The 27,335-nt window shown below is 46.5% G+C and overlaps 1 protein-coding gene across 1 annotated transcript; it reads left to right on the forward strand.

The window, feature by feature from the left end:
• Positions 1-811: 811 nt before the first annotated feature.
• Positions 812-26,914, forward strand: HACD4 (3-hydroxyacyl-CoA dehydratase 4). Its single transcript, XM_083483449.1, has 7 exons — positions 812-1,219; positions 5,246-5,349; positions 7,358-7,485; positions 18,077-18,189; positions 21,149-21,255; positions 23,364-23,495; positions 25,500-26,914. Exons 2-7 carry the CDS (start codon positions 5,253-5,255, stop codon positions 25,580-25,582), a joined length of 660 nt encoding a protein of 219 aa, XP_083339575.1. The 5' UTR covers positions 812-1,219; positions 5,246-5,252; the 3' UTR covers positions 25,583-26,914.
• Positions 26,915-27,335: the final 421 nt, after the last annotated feature.

Consider the following 27,335-nt stretch of genomic DNA (forward strand, 5'->3'; position numbering starts at 1 on the left):
AATGAGTTCAGGTGAATCCCAGCTACAAAAAAGCAATAATAATGACAACAACAACAACTCACGTCTGCTTTGCCGTCTCATCATAGTAGTAAAAATACAAGAACATTAACCATTTGCTGCCTTTTCAGTCTGGGTTTGGGGCAGGCATTAGAGGGGATCGCATGGGGTATTAGGCTTGGAGGGCTACACCAAAGTCCTCCCAAGGAGCAGCCATACAACAGCTGAGACAAATAGCACAAGGAGTTCATTTTCACTTGTAAAAGTGGTGACATGAACCTGTACTCTGGTGCTGCCAGACCTTTCAAGAGTCCCTATTTTCCAAGGACAGTCCCAGATTTACAGATGCCATCCTGGTTTCTGAGTTGATCCTGGAACAGGATGTCCCTGTTTTAATCAGAGAAATGTTGGAGGGTATGGAGTTATGTGACCCCCGCCCCAAGCCAAGGAGATAAGTAACTACACAACTTTTAGAAGACATCTGAAGGCAGCCCTGTATAGGAAAGTTTTTTAAATGTTTAATTATGTTTGTATATACGTTGGAAGCTGCCTAAAGTGACTGGGGCAACCCAGTCAGATGGGTGGGATAAAATTATTATTATTATTATTATTATTATTATTATTATTATTATTATTATTACAGGACTCCCTATTTTCATCGGAGAAATGTGGGAGGGCATGATATGTCTGAGGCATGCACGTTATTTTTAAAATTTGAAATAGCTTAAACGACAGGGACGTCACATATGCAAATTGTGAACTGGGCTCCAAGCGCAGTTTAAAACGAAAGGAAAACCCAAGGTATTTAAAAGGTGAGCAGAATGGAAAGGGAATGCCAAAGACCAGCCCTGACTTCTAAGCAGCCTGTTGGGCAGATTTCCACAATTCCAGGGACGTATCTCCACAAAGGACTCTTGAATTCCATCATTATCAGCAGCTTCCTGGCAACTCTGGAACGTGCCTTTTGGAACAGGACAAACCTTTTTCGCTGCTGAACTTGGCTGCTGTTTCAGAAAGTATCGCTGTGTGTGTGTGTGTGTGTGTGTGTGTGTGTGTGTGTTGCAATGCTGGCCTGACGTGGTGAAGAAGGGAAGGCAAAGAGGAGGGGAGATCTCTCTGGGCTCAGCCCAGCTGTTGCAGCTGTGAGGAAGAGGAACAAGCACAGACAGCTCTGAAGATCTCGGCTGGCTTGAGCAGCTGGAGCAGGGGCAACTGAACCAAGGTAAGACCAGGATGGTAGAAGCAATGAAATGCTGGGAGCCAGCTGTCGTCTAGGCAGGGATCTCCTCAGCGTCCTCTTCCTGCCGTGGGGAAGGCAGAGGCTGCCCAGTGTACCAGACAGAGGCTTTCATTCCAATAAGCTCGCCTTGAACAGGGAAGTTCCTCTTTTCTGGTTTCGGTGGAGAGTTGCTTCATCGGCATTTTGGCACCGAGATCAAGGAAAAGGACTGAGGAACCTGATCTCAGGGGCTCAGGAGGACAGCAAGCGCTGCTTTCTGGTGGGGGTGTTGAGATCTCCTGTGGGGTGCAACGCATCCGACTATAAGCTCAGGCCAGGACATGTGGGCAAAGCCCTGTTTTATCCTTGCAACCACCATGGGAGGTGAGTTAGTCTGAAAGAGAGGACCTCAGAGAAGTCTCCACTTGGAACCAGCTCTCCCCACCAGGAGGCAAAGTGAAGGAAGCTGCTTCAGAGCGCACCATAAAGTGTGGATGAGGCCATAGATAAAAGCATGAATAGATATCTAAATGGGGCAGCAAGACTTTTCAAAGTATTGGTCCTATGTAGGAGCGAACGAGGCAGTTCCCTGCTTTGGGTAGCAACATGTCTCAGACCATTGGGAACTGTCTACTATCCCAGATTATGAAGAGCCTTGGTGTGGTATCTTACAATTGTCAGAAGTCCTTGTGCATCTTTCTTAAGCCAATGGTACACTGTGGTCTAAACCACTGAGCCTCTTGGGCTTGCCGATCAGAAGGTCGGCAGTTCAAATCCCCGTGACAGGGTGAGTTCCCATTGCTCTGTGTCATGGTCCGGTTCACGGGCGATCGAAGACCCAGCAGGGGACATCAGGATCGGGGGCAAGATGGCGGGGTGGGAGCAGGAACAGGGGTCCAGAAGCCAGGAGTCTGGAAGCCAAGAGTCCAAGGGTCAGGAAGGAAGGAGTCACGAAGTAAGGGGTCCGAGGATCAAGAAGCAAGGAGTCACAAAGTCAAGGGTCCAAGGATCAAGAAGCAAGGAGTCACGAAGTCAAGGGTCCAAGGATCAAGAAGCAAGGAGTCACGAAGCCAAGGGCCCAAGGATCAAGAAGCAGGGAGTCATGAAGTCAAGGGTCTGAGGATCAAGAAGCAGGGAGTCAAGAAGCCAACGGTCTGAGGATCAAGAAGCAGGGAGTCAAGAAGCCAAGGATCTGAGGATCAAGAAGCAAGGAGTCAAGAAGCCAAGGTCCGAGGATCAGGAAGCAATAAGCCAAACGCAGCAAGGCAGGAAACGTGCTGCTGTGGCAAAGAGCCAAAGGGATCTTCCCGGCTCTTGCCACCAGGTGCTGTGAGTTACCAATCGGCCTCACCTGTGCGGCTGCACCTTGCATCTTCAGAACAAACTTAGGAAGGCCCCAGTCCTGCGAAGTCCTACTGGTCACAGGGCCCGGCTCCTGCACGCACACCTGACACTCTGTCCCAGCTCCTGCCAACCTAGCAGTTCGAAAGCATGCCAGTGCAAGTAGATAAATAGGTACTGCTGTGGCAGGAATGTAAACGGTGTTTCCATGAGCTCTGGTTTCCGTCAATGTGTCCCATTGCACCAGAAGCAGTTTAGTCATGTTGGCCACATGACCCGGAAAGCTGTCTGTGGACAAACTCTGGCTCCCTCGGCCTGAAAGCGAGATGAGCGCTGCAACTGTCCAGGGGTCCTTGACCTTTTACCTATAGTGTGCTGCAGAGAAACCACAAGGTCATTTTCTTTGCCATGAGAGATGTGTTAAGACCCCTTTGTAAGTTCTTTGGCTGTACGTAGAACGGCTTCCACTATCGGAGGCAATCAACCTCCAAACGCCAGTTGCTGGGAAACGCAAGTGCTGTTGTCTCTGGTCTTCCTTGAGCACTTCCCATGACCATCTGGTTAACCACTGTGAGAACAGGACACTGGGGCAGACGGGCCACTGACCCGACCCATCACTGACCATCTTATGTTCTTATCAGAAAGTAAGTGAAGCCACTTGAAAATGCCATAACAAACTCCTGAAGATATTGTTGGTTTATTGAAAGTAGTCATGTTGGGTGTTATATTGGAGTGGGTGAGTTGAATGATGTTTATATAGCTGTCAGACGAAGACTTGGAAGTTTTCTTTCTTTCTTTCTTTCTTTCTTTCTTTCTTTCTTTCTTTCTTTCTTTCTTTCTTTCTTATTATTTTTATTAATTTTCCCAATTTTTTAATTATTACAAATCCAACCAAGTTACTTTAACTTAATACAATTTCTTAAAATCAAGTTTCCTGCTCCTGCTGCAAACATATTGAAAGTAGTCGGGCTGGGTGTTATATTGGAGTGGATGAGTTTTCTTTCTTTCTTTCTTTCTTTCTTTCTTTCTTTCTTTCTTTCTTTCTTTCTTTCTTTCTTCCCCCCCTTTTGCTCTGGATCTATATTTTTATTTTACCTAGATAAACATCTTGGTTTGTATAAAAAAAGATAATCTTTGTATCTCTCTTTATAAAATCTAATACAATTTAGTCAAAAGAAAGAAAGAAAATGCCATAGCAAATTCCACAACCAGGTCAACCTCAGTTAGTTCGCTTGGCATTGCCTTGTTTTGGCTTTGGGGAGATTTTATTGATTTATTTGGTATTGTAGTTTTTCAGTTTCATTGATGCATATCAATATAGATGTATCTCACATCATCATGTCATAGCATATTTTATCTCCATCTTTCTGTCATGTTTGTTGGTTTTGTTAAACCACTTATATACTGCCTTGACATTAAATAGTATATAAATATTTGCAATGAATATAATAATAAAAAGTAGAAACCATGCCAAGCAAATCTCTTTGCTTAGAGAGGGGAAATAGAAAATGACTGTTTGACACTGTTTATAATGTTGTTCTGTCAAGGAGCATAAAAAGAAAATAATGGCAAGAAGCTCTCTTAAAATGTTGTTTAATCTTGACTATATCTGGGGGCAGACCTTTGAGGTTGGCAGCAAATCTTGCCCTCCCCCTTATTGCTTTGCCTCCACCTGGTGAAAACTGAAACGTTAAATGCAATTTTCATTGGCCTATACAGCGGTACCTCAGGTTACAGACGCTTCAGGTCACAGACTCCGCTAACCCAGAAATAGTACCTCAGGTTAAGAACTTTGCTTCAGGATGAGAACAGAAATTGTGCTCTGGTGGCGCGGCGGCAGCAGGAGGCCCCGTAAGCTAAAGTGGTGCTTCGGGTTAAGAACAGTTTCAGGTTAAGAACGGACCTCCAGAGCAAATAAAGTTCTTAACCCGAGGTACCACTGTAATGGCCGAATGGGCAGCTTTGTACAGTCATTTTTAGGTTTGTTTGTTTTGTGGGCTGCTCCCACCACCATGACGGGAAAAGGCCCACATATGAAGGGCAGTGATAACACCGCTGTTTTAGCCGGCTCAGTTCCACAGAGCGCACCAGTGGCAATAAATTGGCCTTTGGCGGCTTGCATTCATTGGTGGTATAAAAGGAAACAAAGTGGTAGAAAACAACCTTGGCATCCTCTTGCGCTCACCTGCCTCCCTCTGTGATGAGGAGCAGGCAAGGGGATTACTCTGCATGCAAGGCTCTCTGGATCATGGCCACCAGGTGAAGTGGCAGTTGAAGAAAGCAGAGTAGGTCCCATCCATGCTCAATTCCCTTTTACAGAGATTGCTCCAAGGTTCTGATATGCGATCCCAACAATGCGATCCCTTTTCTATCTTCTTCCTAGGTGTATCTTGTCTAGCCAACAGAGAGCTCTAAATATGGTCTAGTAGCAAAATGCCCATTGCTCCTGTCATTCCAGGGATGCGGGTGGCGCTGTGGGTTAAAACACAGAGCCTAGGACTTGCCAATCAGAAGGTCGGCAGTTCGAATCCCCGGGACGGGGTGAGCTCCCATTGCTCGGTCCCTGGGGGAGCGCCGCAACCCCAGAGTCAGTCACAACTGTACCTAATAGTCAGGGGTCCCTTTACCTTTTTACCTGTCATTCCGGTTAGACTTTGATATTTGAATTCCCTGTTCTTGCTTTCACAGCTGCACAATGAACCCCTACATCTTCTGCTATTATTTAATCCAGTTCTGCGGACATTCCTGGATATTTATCAATATGATCATCAGGTTCCTGATTTTTGGGGAAGGTAAGTCTATGCTGTTTTGCCATTTGATCGATCAAATAGCAGCCTCTCCATGGAAATGGGGTCTGACTGAGAGAGTAGCCAGCAGCAACACACATGGGCCAAAAATGGGATTTCTTCTGCACAAGCGTAAGGTGAACTGGAACCACAGGGAAGGACTAGTGCTAGAGGGCTGGGTTTTAATCCACTAATGGCTTGAGAAAAACCGAGGCCTGTCAGCTTTCAGTTCCCTTCTGTGAAATGTGGAAATTAATGATCCAAAGACATTGTGCAGTATGCTATAGGAAGAAGCAGTCTTCAACTGCATTGAAAAAGATAAAAGTTTAGATATTTCATAGAATCATAAAACTGTAAAGTGACCACGAGGGTCATCTAGTCCAACTCCCTGCAATGCAGGAATCTTTTGCCCAACGTGGGGCTTGAACCCACAACCTACAACCCTGAGATTTAGGGTCTAACGCTTTACCGACTGAGCTATCCCCAATGATGTTATATGAAGATGCTTGACTCTCCTCTGTAGGAGCATGGAGTAAAAAGGTAAAGGGACCCCTGACCGTTAAGTCCAGTCGTGGAAGACTCTGGGGTTGTGGCGCTCATCTCGCTTTACTGGCTGAGGGAGCCGGTGTTTGTTTGCAGACAGTTTTTCTGGGTCATGTGGCCAGCATGACTAAGCTGCTTCTGGCGAACCAGAGCAGCGCACGGAAACGCCATTTACCTTCCCACTGGAGCGGTACCTATTTATCTACTTGCACTTTGACGTGCTTTCAAACTGCTAGGTGGGCAGGAGCAGGGACCGAACAACAGCAGCTCACCCCATCGCGGGGATTTGAACCGTCGACCTTCTGATCGGCAAGTCCTAGGCTCTGTGGTTTAGAGCACAGCACCACCCGTGTACCCTGTAGGGGCATGGAGTAGGAGAAGATAATTAGTGGTGTCTTTGAAGACGGGCTGTATTCTTCTCTCTCTTTTATTTTCTTCTTTCTTTTTTATTATTTTCGGTTTAGATTAGTTTGTTCTTTATTGTATTGGAGAAAGTCTTAACAAAACTTTATAAGAAAAAGAGACGGGGGAAATCAACCTCATTACTTGGACCACATGTGATCTCACACATATCTACACGTTTCCGCAAAACATGCTGTCTTCATAGCGGTGACCTGATGTTTACCAAACAAGAAAGACATCAGGAGAGAGAAAGAGTTTGCAAATCCAAAGGGAACATTTATTTGAGTCTAGTCTTTGGTCTAGAATTGTCTGGAGATTTAGTCAAAACACATAAGGCAACGCTGATCCTAGGTTGTTTCTGTGCTAATTTTCTGCACCTTTTGCAAATTAAAACGCCCAAATGCTGTTCCATGGAAACAAGGGTCACTGCCTAAATACAGCCCATTTCCTTCAGAAAGTTTGCAAAAGATCTTGCACAATGTTCTTTGTTATAAATAGTAACTGTGCCACTCAGTTGTGGTTGGAGCATGTTCAGAATGCACACACGCAACATTTTATTGTATGCAACACATGTACGTTGCCTTTCCATTGCCAAAATCATGCTCAATGCTGCTTACAACATGAAAAAATCTACATAAGCACAAACATAATACAAGTAATCGTGACAATAAATAAAACATGGAAATGTACACAACCGCATTGTCCACATAAATCACAATAAGATCCAAAATAAAGATATAAAAATTAATATCAATGACAGAAACAACACTCTCCCAGCCCAAGAGTCTGTTCAGCAGCCTTAGCTTTTGTAGCTGGAGTCAGTCAGGTCCTACCGTCCAGGTGGAAAAAGATCTGCAAGTCAGGGAACAGGTCCTCCAGGACTCACAGTCAAGATGGCAGTGTCTTCTGGCAAAATGTACCATACCACTGAACACAGTTAGTGCCAGGAAACAGTGGCCGTTTTAATTCCCTGATCTCTTAATGATGAGTGGGAGTGGGAGAGTCCAATATGAAGAGGCTGCAATAGAATGATAATCCAATGTTTTCTTTTGCTTTCTGTGGGGTGAAGATTCGGTTGCTGATACTTTCTATTCCATTGGGCTTGTGATGCGCGTTTGCCAATCTTCGTCTATCCTGGAACTTCTGCATATCCGGCTCAGCATTGCGGAAGACCATTTTCTCCCGAGGCTTTTGCAGGTACCGCATAATTAATAATCGCATGAAAGGAGACAAGGGTCAACACTTGGATCGCCATCAGTTTAGGGGGGTTAAATCCCACAAGAAATTCCATTCTCAAGCTGGAACATTTGCTAACCTTGCAAAGTAAGGGAGGCATGTGGTCTATGTGTATGAAAGAGAAAAAGGGAAAGAAGGAAGAAGCGCAGGTGTGTGTGGGAGAGAGAGAGAGAGAGAGAGAGAGAGAGAGAGAGAGAGAGAGAGAGAGAGAACTTCGTATGTGCTCCTTGCATTTACCTTCAAATTCTACAGTTGTCAAAAAAATCAAAAGGCAACAAGCAAAATAGTAACGTTTGTGTTTTCTTGTGCCATATTTGTCATAATTTGTTTTAGTTTAAATGGGTGGGGTCAAGAGGGAGGCCTGTGGTTTGAGGAGGAAAAGGGGGGGGGACCAAGGGACAGTTGATATCCTGTGCCCAAGGGTTCCCAGAAACATGGAGCCAGTCCTGGTCAAGGTGGCCAAATTCAGAGATTTGGTTATTACCTGTGTATCCCACCTTTCCTCTTAGGAGCAGAAGGTGGGGTACATGGTCCACCTTCTGTTTTATCTTCACGGCAACCTGTGATGTGGGCATCACAGAGAGGGTTATATTCAAACCTGGTGGAAGCAGAGCTCCACACATGCAACAGGATTTTCCTTTCCATTCCTTGCATGCCCCCAAAATCTGCTCTGCAGGTGAGCAGAGATGGTACTTCCACAGCACAAGCCGAAGTCTGTTGCAGGAATGGAACAGCAACTCTAGATACAATCCAGAACTGGGGACTGACCTAAGGTCACCTGTGGTTCTAAATCTTGGCTGAGTAGAGATTTGAACCCGGGTTTCCCACTCTACCAAATCATTCAGTAGGGCGACCGGTTAGCAGAAAAAGAGGCCTAGGCATATTTTGAAAAGAACGACAAACTAGACAAATATCATGCACACTCTCGGCATATACCAGTGTGCTACTCCTGCGTAAGCCACTTGGCCACTGCAAATCCACCTTTCGAAATACTGGCTAGAGACCAGCAAGCCAAATCATTCAATGGAATAAGAATTCGTGGGGTAAAGTTCATGTTTGTTAGAACACTCAGGATAGGCGATAGGATCAACATTCCACAAGACTGAACAAGTTCTGACCTTTCAGAAGAATTTTAGGAATATACCCTTCCTCTTCAGGGAAAGAAAATTAGAAAAGCTTATGTTTCCAGTTATCCCCCCTGCTGCTCAGTCACGACTAGAAAAGCAGATAACTGGTTGGGTGCAATCCAGCAAACAACAGCAGCAACAAAAACAGCAGCAAGTTGCCCTGAATTCAGTGGAGCTTAGTCCCAAGACAGCAAATGAGATCTTAGGTCTTCTTACTTGGCAGTGACTCCAGCCACTGCACTGTGTAGGACTTCTTGTATAGGATATAAGTATAATAATAATAATAATAATAATAATAATAATAATAATAATAATAATAATAATAATAATAATTTATTTGTACCCCGCCCATCTGGCTGGGTCTTCCCAGCCACTCTGGGCGGCTTCCAACAAAGATTAAAAATACATTAAAATGTCACACATTAAAAACTTCCCTAAACAGGGCTGCCTTCAGATGTCTTCTAAAAGTAAGATAGTTGTTTATTTCTTTGACATCTGCTGGGAGGGCGTTCCACAGGACAGGCGCCACCAACAAGAAGGCCCTCTGCCTGGTTCCCTGTAACCTCACTTCTTGCAGGGAAGGAACCGCCAGAAGGCCATCAGCACTGGACTGGTCCAGGTAGAACGATGGGGTGGAGACGCTCCTTCAGATATACTGGATCGAGGCTGTTTAGGGATCTAAAGGTCAGCACCAACACTTTGAATTGTGCTCAGAAACGTACTGGGAGCCAATGTAGGTCTTTTAGGACCGGTGTTATGTGGTCTCGGCGGCCGCTCCCAGTCACCAGTCTGGCTGCCGCACTCTGGATTAGTTGTAGTTTCTGGGTCACCTTCAAAGGTAGCTCCACATAGAGTACATAGCACCAAAAAGCACATCGCTATCCATTTCGGTACCTTTGGTTTCAGCAGGATTTAGGGTTATAGTAGCATATGGAGAGCCTGTGCAATGTCAACGCCATTAGAGCTAAACTGGGAGCCTTCAGATGTTTTTGGACGACAAATCCCATAATCTTTGACCACTTGCCAGGCTGACTGGAGCTGATGGGAATTGGAGCCCAAAAATATCTGGAGGTCCACGAACCCTGTGTTGGAGATATAGAACGGAGCGTTTTAAAGAAGCACAGAACTGCACAGTTGGAAGGGATTCCCAAGGGCAATCTAGTCCAACCCCCTTCAAATGCAGGAGTCTCGTCTCGTCATCTTCATGGTGAGGAGGCTGTCCCTCGTGCAGTGGCGTAGCTTGGGGGTGCCAGGGGTGCCGGCCGCACCGGGCACAACATCTGGGGGGGGCGCGAGTCCAGAGGGAAGGGACAAGTTCCTTCCTCCACCGGGCTCCCCGCCGCCACCGCCAGCCTTGCGCCCTAGCGCACGCGCCCCGCCGCCGCTGCGGCTGCGCTCCACTCACTGCCGCTGCCTCCACCGACGCCTGGCCGGGCACGGGCAGCCTCCGCACCCCGACGCATCCCCTCGGCCCAGCCACAGGCGGCGGCTGCTTCTGCCAACTGGGAGGGAGGAGAGCTCCGAGGGGCCTCGCCGCGCCCTGCGCTCCCCAAAACCCTCCGAGAGGAAGCCGGCGGGCGGGCGAGGGTCTCCCGACAGAAGGGGGCGCCGCTGGCTCCGGCTCTCAGCGCAAGTCTCAGCCACGGGGGGGGGGGCGAGGACGGAGCACGGCTGGAAGCCCCCGACCCGGCTGGGAGGAGGAGAGGCGCTCGCCAAACCCGGATCTGGAGCTCCACCTACAGCCCAAGGAGAGGAGGGGGCGGGGAGGCGCCCGAGGGGAGGGGGCTTCGGCTGCCTCGGCCCGCGGGGGCTCCGCAAATAATAAATTTAATAAATTCCTGCTGAGCCTTTGGGGGGGGTCCTTGGCTCCTTCGCTCGCCCCCAGCCCCAGTGGCGTAGCGAGGGGGGTGCAGGGGGGCCGGGCGCAACATCTGGGGGGGCGCTTGCACTCGAGTGCTAAAATCCACGGGTTAGGGGGCGCAAATTACTTGCCTTGCCCCGGGTGCTGACAACCCACGCTACGCCACTGCCCTCGTGGAGGCTATCTGCAGCGGTGACCTCTGTTATGCATAGCAGGGAACAACCAGTGGCTTCCTTAACTACATTTTAATGAACATCTATATTTTAATAAGCATTGACAATATTAACAATGACTGACCGTGTGAAACCAGAACTTCACAACAGGGGCTTTGTTAACTCTCCCACTGAAATAAATGGAGCATAGAAGTGCTTAGTGGAGTTATGGACTGTCTTCCACTCCAAGCTGCCCTGGGCCAACCCAGGAAACTCAGGAACCAGCCCTGGATCCAGCCTCGAGCAGGAGGGTTCAGTTCTGCTATGTGTGCGGGTGGCACTGTGGTCTAAACCACTGAGCCTCTTGGGCACAGAAGGTCAGCGGTTCGAATCCCCATGATGGGGTGAGCTCCCGTTGCTCTGTCCCAGCTCCTGCCAACCTGGCAGTTCAAAACCACACCAGAACAAGTAGATAAATAGGTATCACTGCAGCGGGAAGGTACCAAACGGCGTTTCTGTGCACTCTGGCTTCCGTCATGGTGTTCTGTTGCACCAGAAGCAGTTTAGTCACGCTGGCTACATGACCCGGAAAGCTGTCATTCCTTGCAGGAAACGTGCCAGCAGAGCATAGCCCTGCAGCCTTCCCACCCAATGCACCCACCCCTGACAACCTGCAGTCACACCAGGTCTATCTTGATCCAATCTGCCCAAGCCTGGATCCCCCTCAAAGTGGTCCGATTCAGTTCAGGATACAGCAAAATCTGGTGCAGCTTCTCCACCCAGTGCCTTCCTTTAGATCAGCCTTTCTCAACCCGTGGGTCCTCAGATGTTGTTGAACAAGAACTCCCATCACCCCTAGCTAGCAAGGCCAGAGCTCAGGGATGATGGGAGTTGTAGTCCAACAACATCTGGGGACCCACAGGTTGAGAACCTCTGCTCTAGATGATGATGATGATGATGATGATGATGGGAGGGTAAAGAAAGAAAGGGGTGGATCACAAAATCTCTTTACCCCTGCAATAAGAGCAAGTCTGCTTTTGCTGAACCTGGAGGAGAAAATACTGTTCTTAAAGATAATATGAGGTCATGAAGGCCGCATGAGTTTTTCAGCATTCCTAGGAAGGAACACATTGAGTCATCTATTGCAGCAGGCTGTTCTTACAGTTCCCAACCAGATGGTTCCTGCATTGCAGAGCATTGGGCTAGATGATCCTCATGGCCCCTTTAGGATGCAGGTGGTGCTGTGGTCTAAACCACTGAGCCTCTTGGGCTTGCTGATCAGAAGGTCAGCAGTTCGAATCCCCACAACAGGGTGAGCTCCCGTTGCTCTGTTCCAGCTCCTGCCAACCTAGCAGTTCGAAAGCACACCAGTGCAAGTAGATAAATAGGTACCGCTGCAGCAGGAAAGTAAACAGCGTTTCCATGCACTCTGGTTTCCGTCATGGTGTCCCGTTGCGCCAGAAGCGGTTTAGTCCTGCTGGCCACATGACCTGGAAAGCGGTCTGTGGACAAACACCGGCTCCCTTGGCCTGAAAGCGAGATGAGCGCCGCAACCCCATAGTCGCCTTTGACTGGACCAAACCATCCAGGGGTCCTTTACCTTTTACTATGGTCCCTTCCAACTCTATGATTCTTTGAAATTCACAAGCAGCAGCATCCTCACCACTTGTAATTTCTAGGAAATGGCATGCAGATGCACATTGCCTTCAACAGTGAAGGTGGAACGCAGCCATCACGGCTAGCAGTCACTGATAGCCAGATTCTCCCCAAATTTGTTTAATCCTCTTTTAAAGCCATCCAAGAACTATTTGGACTATCTGCCTCAGGCACCAAAATTTATTGGGCTGGCCTTGATTTTCCATTATCTGATTCCGGAAAGGCCCCTTCTCTCCCTACAAGAAAGGCTGTGTGTCATACATTTACTGCTTTGTTTATATCTTACCCCCTTAAAAAAAAAAATGTCATTTGTGGATTAGACTGTGTCTGGGTTTCATTTTTCATCTTCGGGGAGCAAGGGAAAGAATTCTTTCCCGTCTGGAGCAGAACATGGCGCACACATCTGTGATCTCCTAGAGAAGCTGTGATTTGGCAATGCACTTTTTTGGGTCTTCTATGGATTTAACTTGTGTTATTTCACAGAAACTGAGCTGCTGTCAAGTTAGAGGGAGCGGGGAGAGGAGGAAATTCCACAGAGCACAAATGAAAAACAAAACCTCCTTGTTTACATTTTGTAAAATGACTGCACAGGCTTTCAATTTCTGCTTTCGGAAGCGAGGGCACAGGCTTTCGGACTTAAATTTATTTTTGACCCAAGAGTAAAGCGGAGGAGAACTTTAGAGACCACATCCTTTCATTACTTAAGCAAAAATCTCTTTGTTCTGGGCTATGTGAACATTTGCATCCTAAAATGCAGTGAGGTTCTTTTCCCCTGCTGTGTTTTAAGTTGCATTTACAGGTTTATGTACACACCAAACAAATGGCAGGAATGCCTTTTTGTTTTCTGCACTCCTGCAACCCTCCACCCCAAAAAGCTCCTATTCATGAAGCTGTCATCCATGGATGTGCAATGGCTGTCTCAGCTTTATACATCTCTGCTTAACTGCGGAGTCAACATGGCGTAGGTTTTCCTTTTGAATTGAAACTACAGGATAGCTTTGCATTGCTGGTAAAGCCATGTGTACACAAATGCCAAACAGGCTGGTGGGAGTGTGCTGGAGCAAGAGTAAGTGGAAATGTGTACACAGCCCTATTGGTTGAGGGTTTTGCTCTCAGGACTCATCCTGCACCTCATTTCTGTAAGACAGAGTTGTTCCGCCTGGCCTTTGGCTTGGAACACAGCCCTATTGGTTGAGGGTTTTGCTCTCAGGACTCATCTTGCACCTCATTTCTGTAAGACAGAGTTGTTCCGCCTGGCCTTTGGCTTGGAATCAACTTGATTCCCTTCCCCTCTTTCCTTTCTCCTTCTGTGATGGAACCCCTACTTGGGGACTTCCCTGGCTTTTTTCTGGCCTACGTAGGACCAGTCTGGATAGTTGGCCTTGGTGAAGATTTGACGTTTTCATCCCCAAAAAGTTTTTGATTTGAGTTTCTACTGAAATGAGGCTGTTGTATTTTAATCTTGCTTTTAAGTTGTATTTTAATCAATTGTATTTATATCTGGTGTTAGCCGCCCTGAGCCTGGTCTTGGCTGGGGAGGGTGGGGTATAAATAAATATTATTATTATTATTATTATTATTATTATTATTATTATTAATTTTATTTCAGCCTGTAATTTCTACAGGACCAAACCATAAATCAGAATATGGAGTGAGGAGGAAAGATCTTGGCTATCTGGGACCTCATGCCCCCAATTCTTTCGTCACTCTAACCACAACATAGCAAAGGGTATGATGTGTGTTTTCAAAGCACATAGAATCATAGAATTAGAAGGGACCCCAAGGGTCATCTAGTCCAATGCAGGAATCTCAGCTAAAGCATCCCTAACAGATGGCCATACAACCTCTGCTTAGAAACCTCCAGGGAAGAAGACCCCGCAACCTCCAGTGGGAGACTGTTCCACTGTCAAACGGCTCTTACTGTCAGAAAGTTTTTTCCTGATGTTTAGTCAGAATCTCTTTTCTTGTATCTTGAAGTCATTGGTACGAGTCCTACCCTCCAGAGCAGGAGAAAATAAGCTTGTTCCCTCTTTGATACGATACGATAATCTTTCTTGTCATTGTCCCATACAGAACAATGAAATTGAAAAATCTGCATAAAACATTCAAAACCCAAAGGTAAAGGTAAAGGGACCCCTGACCATTAGGTCCAATTGTGAGCGACTCATGGGGTTGCGACGCTCATCTCGCTTTATTGGCCGAGGGAGCCGGTGTACAGCTTCCGGGTCATGTGGTCAGCATGACTAAGCCGCTTCTGGAGAACCAGAGCAGTGCATGGAAACACCGTTTACCTTCCCGCCAGAGCGGTACCTATTTATCTACTTGCACTTTGATGTGCTTTCGAACTGCTATGTTGGCAGGAGCAGGGACCGAGCAACGGCAGCTCACCCCGTGGCAGGGATTCAAACAGCCGACCCTCTGATCAGCAAGTCCTAGGCTCTGTGGTTTAACCCACAGCGCCACCCGCATCCCCTTGAAAACATAGAACTTTTAGATGTCTTCTAAAAGTCAGATAATTGTTTATTTCCTTGACATCTGATGGGAGGGCGTTCTACAAGGCGGGCGCCACCACTGAGGAGGCGCTCTGCCTGGTTCTCTGTAACCTCCCTTCTTGCAGTGAGGGAACCGCCAGAAGGCCCTCAGCGCTGGACCTCAGTGTCCGGGCAGAATGATGGGGGTGGAGACGCTCCTTCAGGTCTAGTGGACCAAGGCCAATTAGGGCTTTAAAGGTCAGCACCAACTCTTTGAATTGTGCTCGGAAACGTACTGGGAGCCAATGAAGGTCTTTCAGGACCAGTGTTATATTTTCTCGGCAGCCATATATAGCTCAGCCCAGCACACATCACTGTCAAGTTGCAAGTAAGCCTTGCTTCATTTTCTCCTCATGAGGAAGGTGAAGCTGAGACTATGCGGTTTGTTGAGGAGACTCCTCCAGGGTCATATCTCAGGGGAAATGCGGGTTCTCCAAATGTATGTTTCAAGCCTACTTTCTTCAGCTGCAACCACACTCTCTGTCCCCACCCACTTTCAGGCAGCTGTTAATGTGTTGAAAGTTTACAGAAAGTCCTGCAAGCTAAGAAGCTGATCAGTTTTCCGTGACCAGAACCTTTTATCTTCAGGAAGTGGTCTGCATTTCTTTCCATCTAGCAAAGTCATTTGACAAAGGAAATCCTGCCTTCCAGCAAAAAAAGGATAAACTGACACATCCATTTATTTTTTCATTTTAGTATATCTAATAGTTTTGTGGTTACGGCCAGTGTGGTTTACTAAAATTACAGCTGAATACTAGAGGATCTGAAATAGCAAAAGTGCTGGAAGATACACAACTTCCTTTTTTGTGTGAGGGAGGGGGAAAATAGCAAGACACCCCCCCCCCAAAGCTGATGGGACCTTTCTGCTCAGGGCTAATATAGGAGCTTCAGAATGATGCCGGGATGTTTTCCCTGGAACATTTTCCCTGGAACAAGAAAGATCTTCAACCCTCCTTTCACATGCCTTGGTCCTGATTCTGAACCCCACCTGATTGTACCTGCAATTTATAAAATGAAATGCATCCATTTCATTCATCAAATTAACATCATATGTAAAGGTAAAGTTAAAGGGACCCCTGACCATTAGGTCCAGTCGTGGCCGACTCTGGGGTTGTGGCGCTCATTTCGCTTTACTGGCCGAGGGAGCCGACGTACAGCTTCCGAGTCATGTGGCCAGCATGACTAAGCTGCTTCTGGCGAACCAGTGCAGCGCATGGAAATGCCATTTACCTTCCCGCCGGAGTGGTACCTATTTATCTACTTGCACTGGTGTGCTTTCAAACTGCTAGGTTGGCAGGAGCAGGGACCGAGCAACGGGAGCTCACCCCGTTGCGGGGATTCGAACCGCCGACCTTCTGATTGGCAAGTCCTAGACTCTGTGGTTTAACCCACAGCGCCACCCACCTCCCTACATCATATGTAGCTACATCATATGTAGCTAGGCCCTAATTCAGTTGGCTGAGAATCTTGGGTGGAAGAAAGCAACCTCGGCAAGAGCCAGGTTACTGGGTGGTTTGTGTGTGTGTTACCTGGCACATGTTAGCAGGGCAGACACAGCAATTGGTTTGGTGCTTGAGAGGGAAATGTCAGAGAGATCGGGTAGATGGTGAGTTGCAAGTATTGAGGGCACGTGAGAAGTGTCAGCGCAGAGAGGAACGGGCCACATTGGATGAGTAATGGGCAGCGCAGGGTTGGTCTTTGCATAGCGCAAATGATTTGAATGGGAAAAGTGGGAATAGATCTGGAGTAGAGGACAGGCCAAATGAGGTGTGATGTGCACATGTTGTCAGGTAAGTGTTGCATGTTGTGAATCAGGATGTGCCTTGGCAAGAGGAAGCAGATGGTGCTTTTACTCAGGGGGTGGCGGGTAGAAGTCATTGCAGATGGCAGGGGGTGGGGTCCAGATGGCAGCAGATGACAACCTCTCTCCAGTCCTCCTCCCACCTTGCAAGTACCGGGTGGCCAGGCTGATGAAACATTTCCCTGGACATTTTTGAAGCATGCTGCTATGTTTCTTTTTTTCTTTTTTTTGGGGGGGGGGGATTGTTTTATCTGGCAGCACATTCTTTTAGCTCCATCATACAGATTTATATGTTGCCGGCAGGGGGGAGGTATTCTGGCTATTTCTTCTACCCTGCTTATGGACTGTTTTGGTAATAAGCGGTATATAAGGATGCAAAATAAAATTAATTCCAACGGTATCGTAAGAGTCTGCTGAGCATGCAAATCCAGTGACTAAGGGCAACAGTTGTTGTTGTTGTTGATGATGATGATTGAATTTATATACCACCCTATACATGGGGGTCTCAAGGCGGTTCACAGAATAAAATCAAGATATAAAACCACAAGATACCTAATAATAATAAAAACAACAACCCAATAGGCACCCCCCAAAAAAACATTTTAAAAGGGCATAGGATGTCAATCAAATCAACCAAAGGCCTGGTTAAAAAGGAACATTTTTGCCTGGCGCCTAAAGATGTGTAATGAAGGCGCCAGGCAAACGTCCCTGGGGAGAGCATTCCACAGACGGGGAGCCACTGCAGAGAAGGCCCCGCTCTCGAGTTGCCACCCTCCAGACCTCACATGGAAAAGGCACACAAAGAAAGACCTCAGAAGATGATCTCAGGGTTCGGGTAGGTTGATATGGAAAGAGGTGGTTACAAAGAGAGGCTTTTGCATAAAATACTGGGTGGCGAATAAGGTAGGAGAGGCAGGACCACAGAACGCAGCCGTAAAACACAGAATGTGTGACTGTCTCTGTGTGGGCATCTGTACGAAATGCTTCTATCGCCTTGATTCTTTTTGCAACACGGCTGCTGCCATGCGCGCTGTTTTCCTCCTTCATTTAAAACAGGCTGCTTCTAGATGACCTGTTTATTGAGCATTCAACCTGATTTTTATTTGCAGGGAGATTAGATGGTGCTATTTAATGAGCTATTTCTCCTGATTTGTTTGTGGGGAGGTTAGATGGCGTCGTGTTGAGCCAAGTGTCAACTCACACTTTCCAGGGCATTTTGCTGCCCTCGTCCCTGTCGCAAAAAGTTGAATCTCTCAAGGAAATGGGTTTCGCCAGTATGTGGTTGAATCCCATCCCAAAATACCAGCCGTCCGGAAGCACCCAGAATCTCACACGTACCTTCCCCATCACACAAACCAGAGGCTACAGCTGCGGAAGCAGAACCCAATTCATCACCTTATCCTCTGCTCTTCCCGCATTTCCAGATCGCAGAAAGAATCGTCATCTTATTTGTTGTGATTGTCAGTCAAGAAGAAATTCAAGGAAAATGTGTTGTGTGCATCTTATTCTTCCTCTGGAGTTTCCTTGATGTGGTCAGGTAAGAACTTAACACAGACATGCACGCCACTCCAAAGTAAACCAAATGGTTTTTCTTTCGGCCTTCCATATCTACATTCCGCAGGCAATTAAGTTTCATTATCTGATCTGCTTCTCCTGCAAAAGCAAATCCTAGGAAGACTAGAAAAAGGACAAAGCGTGGGCACTCCCTCACTTACTTATCGCTTTGGCCTTGCTGCTAGCTGCAGTCTACAAATTGTGTATTTTCCTAGATTTTTAGAAACAGAGAGATACACAGAAACTGTGTGGATTAAATTGGTTGCTTTGGGCCAGGGGTCTGCAACCCGCGGCTCCGGAGCCGCATGTGGCTCTTTTACACCTTTGCCGCGGCTCCGGGGCGGATACTAGCGAGGGGAGGAGGCGCATTGTGTACCCTGACACTCCCCACTGTGGTGGGCGCTGTACTGGCTGTGACATCGCGTGGGGGCGGTGCGTGCGTTAGTCACGCACCGTCCTGACGTCACCTTCCCGCCCACTGTCAGATCGCAGCTCCGAAGATATATTTGTTTTAAATGTCGCAATGGTTTTGCGGCTCCCAGGTATTTTTTTCATCGAAAACGGGTCCAAGTGGCTCTTTTTGTCTTAAAGGTTGCAGACCCCTGCTTTGGGCCATTGCTTGGGTCCCTCCCCCAAGGGACACAGGTGGCACTGTGGGTTATACCACAGAGCCTAGGACTTGCCAATGAGGTCGGCGGTTTGAATCCCCGCGATGGGGTGAGCTCCTGTTGCTCGGTCCCTGCTCCTGCCAACCTAGCAGTTCGAAAGCACGTCAAAGTACAAGTAGATAAATAGGTACCACTCCGGTGGGAAGGTAAACGGCGTTTCCGTGCGCTGCTCTGGTTCGCCAGAAGCGGCTTAGTCATGCTGGCCACATGACCCAGAAGCTGTATGCCGGCTCCCTCGGCCAATAAAGCAAGATGAGCGCTGCAACCCCACAGTCGGCCACGACTGGACCTAATAGTCAGGGGTCCCTTTACCTTTACCTTGGGTCCCCCAACCAGATCGCGGTCTGATCTAAGGCAGGTTGCAAGAGCAACTTTATCACCATACGTGTATATATGGCAAGAAGCCCAAGAAATTGGTCTGCATATTCCTGTTTGGAATAAAGGTGGGTCCCAGGTCTGATAAAGCTGAAGGCCACAGCTTTAGGCTGCACCGAGAGAAGGGGGCACAGTTCTGTCGGAAGAGCAAAAAATGTGAGCAAACTGGTTTTTCAAGGTTCCTGCTATTTACCTGAGGCAACAGAGATAAAGCAAGCAAAGGGAAACAAAGTCAACTACCTAGTAAATCCAAGCAACATAGAACTCTTGAGAACAGAGGTGGGTGCTCTCGCCTTCCAAACACAGCAGCCCTTAGAGATTTGAGTGGTTATCTTTTATGTGGACAATCAAGTTTAGACATTGCCTGTCTGTCTATTTCCTACTGGGAGAGAGGACAAGATCATTTCAGAAGCCCCAGAGTTCGTGGGTCATTTAATGGCAGCTGAAATGGACAGAATATGTAGCATCTGCAAGTTTGACGTGTAAAATTAGAGATCAGAAAGAGACTGATTTTAAAGGAGATTGGAAAATGTTTGTAGGAGACGTAAAAACTCAATGTAAATATGTTAAAACACAAATAGGATTTGAGTAAGAACAGCACTGGGGGTGAACTTTTTGTTTTTCTTTTGTGATAAGGTGAAGGTATAGAATAATATGCAGCGTGAATTGAATTTTTGAGGGAATCAGGGAGGGAGGGGAAGTCGTAGGTGGAATGACTAATTGTCAAATTTGAAATGTTGTAGAATTGTTTATTTGTTAAAATTTTTTGAAAAAAATTAATGTAAGGAGTTTTCAGATGGCTAACTGCGCAGTTTCACTCAGACGTAAGTCTTATTGAACCCAGTGGGGCTTACCCCCATGCGAGTTGGGTTGGGGTTGTGTGATTTAGCTTGCAAACAAAGCAGAAATACAAAAGAGCAACACTGGGTCTCTGTGAAGTCCCAATAAACACTGGCTGTGGCGATAGAGTCCAGTAACATCTCGAAGGCACCACAACAATGGCTCCCCTTGTTCTTTGGCTTCCTATCTTCCTCACATTTTGGGGATCAGGATTGGTGAAATGACACCTTTGAACTTCCACCAACTGAACTATCTCAGCAGTCAAGTTGCTGCTTAAAAGGAGGCTTCTTATAAATCTCTGAAAGTCACAAAATATGCACTCTTGATGGATTCTCTTGAAAACATAGTAAAGGTAAAGGGACCCCTGACCATTAGGTCCAGTCACAGACGACTCAGGGGTTGCGTCGCTCATCTCGCTTTATTGGCCGAGGGAGCCGACGTACAGCTTCCGGGTCATGTGGCCAGCATGACTAAGCCGCTTCTGGCGAACCAGAGCAGCGCACGGAAACACAGTTTACCTTCCTGCTGCACTGGTACCTATTTATCTACTTGCACTTTGACGTGCTTTCGAACTGCTAGGTTGGCAGGAGCAGGAACCGAGCAATGGGAGCTCACCCCGTCACAGGATTCGAACCACTGACCTTCTGATCAGCAAGTCCTAGGCTCTGTGGTTTAACCCACAGCACCACCCGCGTCCCCTTGAAAACACAGACCCAAATAAACATAAGTATGGTTCTATGTTTTCAAGAGAATCCATCAAGAGTGCATTTTTTGTGACTTTCAGAGATTTGTAAGATTTCTGTTTATTTGGTTTTGCAGAGAGTGCATATTTCATATATTTCATACCGTTCAATGTTCTGTATAGATTATATAAAGAGCTCATATTGACATCGCATTGTTGTACTTGGTCATTGTGTTGCCTTGGATATTACTGATAATTTTTTGCAACACAGTGGTTTAATTGTTTGGTTACTAAAAGGAGACTTCAGCTATTCAGCGTCTTCAGCAGTGAAAAATCAGAACGTGGCTCACCCTCTTTTCACCTGCTTTTTATTCTAGATATACTTACTGTATGCTGGCAGTAACAGGAACATACTTTCAAGAATTGACGTGGCTCCATTATACGCTATGGATTCCTTTGTATCCTCTGTCGGTTTTGGCTGAAGGTAAAGGCAGAGGGAGGGCACGTGAAGAATCCTGCCTGATTTCTAAGGCTACCACCCTAGGCATACTTGCTCAGGAGTAATGCCCATTGAATCCAAAGGGGCTTACTTTTGAGTAGAGGTGGAGGAAAAATTCAATTCAACACACATTTAAAGAAGACCCTTTGTGTTATGTACTGAGTTGAATAGGATCCAAAATGCAGCAGTCTGATTGGTCCTAGAACAATAGGATCCAAAATGCAGCAGTCTGATTGGTCCTAGAACAATAGGATCCAAAATGCAGCAGTCTGATTGGTCCTAGAACAATAGGATTCAGAATGCAGCAGTCTGATTGGTCCTAGAACAATGCAGCAGTATGATTGATCTGCAGGAGCCACCCAATCCGGCTCCAGATGGAAGTGAATCCACAATCTGATTGGCCTACAGGAGAATTCCGGAATTAGCCAATCACGTGCAGCCCATTCTGTAAATAATGTATATAAAGCAGACACTTTGAGGCGACTTTCATTCCTCCTCACCACTATGAGCTGAATAAAGAGCATGAAATCCATACTCGACTGAGTATATTTCACTTTGCAATGCTGCAAATGCAAGATGCAAATTGCAACAGAGCTATCCTCCAAAATTTGCTCTCATCCTTTGTGATGCAGTCTCCAAACCAATGTTCACAAGCCCCAGTCGGGATGAGCGATGGCTGGGGAAAATGGGAGCAGCAATTCGGCAATATCTGAATAGACACAGTCTGCTGCAAGGAGACGGAACACCATCAAACCTTCATTCAGAATAGTTAATTGTGTACTAAACATTAAAAGATCTTGACAGAATTGTGATTATTCAGAACCTGCTAATGAGTTCAAGTCTTTGCATTGATTCTGCATGCAGGCCAAAAATGGTTCCCAGTCTTTCTTGAAGGATTTTTTGTCCTTATTTCGACGCCGCTCTGTTAATTAGCAAAAGTTATATAATTTATAAGTTAAAATTTAAAAAAGGAGGGGGGAAAGGCAATATGCAGGCATAATATTATGGTGAAATAAACCAGAGAAGGAGGTTGAGGGAAGTCTGGGAGGAATAGGGAAATTCTGAAATTGTGAATAATAATAATTGTTATGATGTAATATTGGGGGAAATGGAAAATGGAATAAAAAAAATTATATAAAAAAATCTTGACAGAATTTCAAATATCCAAATTCTCCACAGAGCACATCTGTGACAAACATTAAACCCTGCACACCATGGACTGTGGGCCATTCTTTGCCTCCCAACTATCACCAACTTTCCTCCAACTTTCCAATGGGTTTTAAAAGACTTTTAAAATCTGCTCTCTCCCACTTACAACCTCCAGCATCCTGAAACCCTGGAGAGAGAGCTGCAGACCAAAGATCTGACTCAGTAGATTTGCTATGCTCCTATTTCAGGGAGCCTGGGCTGAATGGAGGCTTTGATTTATTGTGCTGTCGTAGCTGCAGATTAAGGCTCTATCGAGAGGTCCAGAGGGTGGCAACACGAGAGCAGGGCCTTCTCTGCAGTGGCTCCCTGTTGAATGCTCTCCCCAGGGAAGTTTGCCTGGCGCCTTCATTGCACACCTTCAGGTGCCAGGCAAAAACATTCCTCTTTTAACCAGGCCTTTGGTTGACCTGATCAACATCCCGTACCCTTTTAAAATGTGGCTCTTTTGGGGAGGGTGTATTATTGGGTTATTGTTATTGTTTTTATTTTATATACTGTGATCCTTTTAATGTGACCCGCCCTTAGACCTCCGGGTATAGGGCAGTATATAAATTTAATAATAATAATGATAATGATAATGATAATAATAATTTATTATGCATTTCAAGCACTAAACCTTTCTGGTGACTACATTACACTCCATCCAAAGTACAGAGTATCTGCCCTGCTAAAAATTGACTTTTATATGCCGTTGAAATCCTGCCTGTCCATTGTGCTTGACATGGAGCAGATAATTATAGGTGGTCTTACGTTGCATTAAGTTATCCATTATAGCTTTTTATCATAAAGGAAGGCCTAAGACCTTTAATTTTGCTATTTTGGAGATTTTTCACTTACAAGCCACTAAATCATTTTTTTTATCTATTTCCCCTCCCCCTCTCCAGAGTTTGCCATATATGAATCGCTACCTCACTTTGAAACCTATGGCACTTACTCAACCCAGCTGCCCTTACCATTTGATATACCCGTCTACTTTCCCTATGTACTAAAAATATACATGGCGATGTTGTTTGGAGGTAAGTTTTTAGTTTCTTGGCAAACACACACAAAAACTGAGTTTGGCAAGCCTGGGGTATTGTACCCCAAGTCTCTCAGTAGGGACTGAATTAGGAGCTGTTTGTATATATCCCTCTTCTATTTCTTGGGCCAACTGTGCTGCTGAGAGCAGCCCACTTTTCTTGTTTGGGAGTGGACCTGAGGGAAGACTGCATCCCTCAGGTCCACTCCCCCTAGCTACGCCCCCCACGCCGCCACAGATTGGTCAATTCAAACCGCATGGTTGGCAATGCCCGTGATGCTCTGCGACGGCCGGGAAGGAGGGAGTGGCGACGGCCGCAGGACAATGGCGAGGCTCCATGGGGCGAAAGAAGCAAGTGCCGCTCAAAAGAACCAAAAGAATACAGTGGTACCTCGGGTTACATACGCTTCAGGTTACATACGCTTCAGGTTACATACTCCGCTAACCCAGAAATAGTGCTTCAGGTTAAGAACTTTGCTTCAGGATGAGAACAGAAATTGTGCTCTGGCAGTGTGGCAGCAGCAGGAGGCCCCATTAGCTAAAGTGGTGCTTCAGGTTAAGAACAGTTTCAGGTTAAGTACAGACCTCCAGAACGAATTAAGTACTTAACCTGAGGTTCCACTGTACAGTCTTCCACAAGTGAAGAACTGGGGCTACATAATGTCACAACCATATCTGGGCATCTCTGTTATTATTATTACAGTGGTACAGCGGTATCTCTGGTTGCGAACGGGATCCGTTCCGGAGGCCCATTCGCAACCTGAACAGAACGCAACCCGCGTATGTGCGTGTGCGGGTTGCGATTCACAGCTTCTGCGCATGACGTCATTTTGCGCATCTGTGCATGCGTGAGCAGCGAAACCCAGAAGTAACCTGTTCCGTTAATTCTGGGTCGCCGCGGGACGCAACCTGAAAACGCTCAACCTGAAACAAACGTTAGCATGAGGTATGACTGTACCTTGGTCCCCAAACAGCTTAGTTGTCAAACAAATCGGCTCCTGAACGCCGCCAAACCCGGTTTGCAAACGTTTTTGGGAAGCCGGATGTCCGGCGCGGCTTCCGTTTGAGTGCAGGAAGCTCCTGCAGTCAATTGGAAGCCGCGCCTTGGTTTTCGAATGGTTTTAGGAGTTGAACGGACTCCCAGAACGGATTAAATTCGAGAACCAAGGTACCACTGTATTACTATTATTTATTAAATGTATTAAGTTTGTATACCACCCTATGCCCGCAGGTCTCAGGGATGTTCACAATATAACCACAACTCTAGCAAATGTTTTGAGGGAGAAAGAGCTTGGAAGATCCTAGACTAGGACTAGCCGCCTGAGAAACAGTTTCTATCCAAATGCGATTTTGGTTTTAAATGCAGTGTAAGGTAGTCTCTGCTGGGACGCGGGTGGCACTGTGGGTTAAACCACAAGGCCTAAGACTTGCCAATCAGAAGGTCAGCGGTTCGAATCCCCGCAACGGGGTGAGCTCCCATTGCTCAGTCCCTGCTCCTGCCAACCTAGCAGTTCAAAAGCACATCAAAGTGCAAGTAGATAAATAGGTACCGCTCTGGCGGGAAGGTAAACGTGTTTCCGTGCACTGCTCTGGTTCCCCAGAAGCGGCTTAGTCATGCTGGCCACATGACCTGGAAACTGTATGCCCTCTCCCTCAGTCAATAAAGTGAGATGAGCGCCACAACCCCAGAGTCGTCCGCAACTGGACCTAACGGTCAGGGGTCCCTTTACCTTTTAAGGTAGTCTCTATGGGAGTATACAGTATTCAATTATGGGGTATCAGAGTTTTTAGGGGGCTGGGGTAGCTGGGATAGCAGGCTTGTTGGTTTTTGAATGTCTGATGCAGATTTCTTCAATTTTGTTGTTCTGTATGGGAAAATGACAATAAAGATTATTGTATCATAGAGGGACCTGAATGGGCTTCATAAGGACAAGATGCCATTGCATTCTCCATATTGGTTTCTACCTTCTTGCACTCACAGCCTGTTCTGGTTTGAATTTAGGTGCGTACCTCATTGTCCGATGCCTCTACATGGAACGGAAGGCTCAAGTGGGAAGCTGGACCGTCAAGGCCAAAAGAAGCTAGTTTACCTTTTCCTTAAGGAGTGAAGACGAGACAGTACCATGAGACAGTACCATGAGACAGTAATTTGGATAACTTTGGTTTAAAGACGGCAACACACGCTCTCGATACATAGATCCCATGACACACATGGCGTGAGAAGTGTTTGTGTGTGCAGCAGAACCCTAAATCTGGTGCAGAATTGTGATTTTTAAAGCACACTTTGGGGCTGGGATTGTGGGGGAAATGGAGCCACAGAACACTCAGCTGCGATAGAGCGGATTCTGAGGGTTAGCCCTCAAGGTGGGGACCTTAAAAGGGGCCCAGAGCAAAAATCACCAGTAGCCCAGCCTGGGTCCTGGGCAACTGCGCAGGGATGCTGTGTTCTGAAGCCTGGCCCAGTAGCAGGGAGGAGGACACTAAGCCTAGCCTTCTCTGCCCAACACACTAGTTATTGATGTACACAAATATTTCTACGCCCTTCCCCAAATGGAGAAACATCGCATAATATGAGCCGCCGATTTGTGAAGGTAAGAGCCAGACTTGGATTACCATCCTAGTGGAAACTGCCTCAAAGCCAACACAGGCAAAATATATTGGTGCAAATGTTTAAGATTTGGAATGTTTGTCTTAACTTTTCCCACATAATTGGAATTTCTGGTTAAATCATTCATGAACCTCTAGCCACTGGAAACATATTTTTTGTTTAAATGTAAAAAAAAGGATATCTTTGTCTCTTTCGACACATTTATGTAATGAAACCTAGAAGTTTAAAGATTTGTAATTATATATATGCAAAATGGAGCAGCGAGTATATCTAAAACCAAGAGAATATATGATTCCATAGTGCTGTATGGATGGAGTGTCACTTGTGCAAGAGGACTTCTGCTTCCACTGTGAGAATGTCCAATTCATCTTCTCCCCCTGTGTGGTCCCAAAATCTGTTCCAGAGGGTCCTACAACCTCCTGGAGCAGTTTTTAAGGGGGGGGGAGAGAGAAGGGTAGTACTTTTGTTGGAGATGTATAAGTCTGTTGTAGAAGTGGAACAGTAACATTAGATACAAACCATGTGATATTACAGGGGAAATTCAGACTTTGCATTTCACCTATAATACCGCATGGCTTGTATCTAATGCCTGCTGTTCCACTCGCACAACAAACTCTCACTAGTCCATAAAATTTCTGCTTTTCCCCTCTGAACCCCTTAAAAACTGCTCCAGGGGGTGCAAAGTGGTGTAAAAGTCAAAGGTAAAGATTGGGAAAAGGGCAAAAGATAATACTTGAGCTGATTAAACACTGTTAATCCTACAGTCCATGGGAGCCTCATAAATAAAATCAGGCTGGAGAAAATGTAAACTTCTCCTCATCTTCCATTCTGCTGTGTGCCTGGCAGGCCTCTAGATTTAGTGGTCCATTCTCTTTTGATACTCTCTTTTCCCATATGTTCAGATACCCCCCCCAACCAAAACCACCAATGCGTCTCCCTTATCAGTCTCTCCATCCACAGCAGGTGCTGTAACTTTCCAGTAGTTTGACTTCAGCCCTAAAGACACACTCCATTGTCTCCTAAACAGAAGGGTGCCAACCAACACATGCTATAATCCATACACAGGCATATATTGTAGCACCTCGGCTTACGTTACCCTCGGGTAACGTAAACTTTGGGTTGCGAAAGCGGCAAACCCAGAAATGTTTTGCCCTGCGCACATGCGCAGAAGCGCTCTACCATGCCGTGCGCAGAAACAGTCCCTCCGATTGCGAAAACCTCAGGATCCGA

Source organism: Podarcis liolepis, assembly GCF_965112155.1.
Source record: "Podarcis liolepis genome assembly, chromosome: 17".
In the NCBI taxonomy this organism is placed as follows: Eukaryota; Metazoa; Chordata; class Lepidosauria; order Squamata; family Lacertidae; genus Podarcis; species Podarcis liolepis.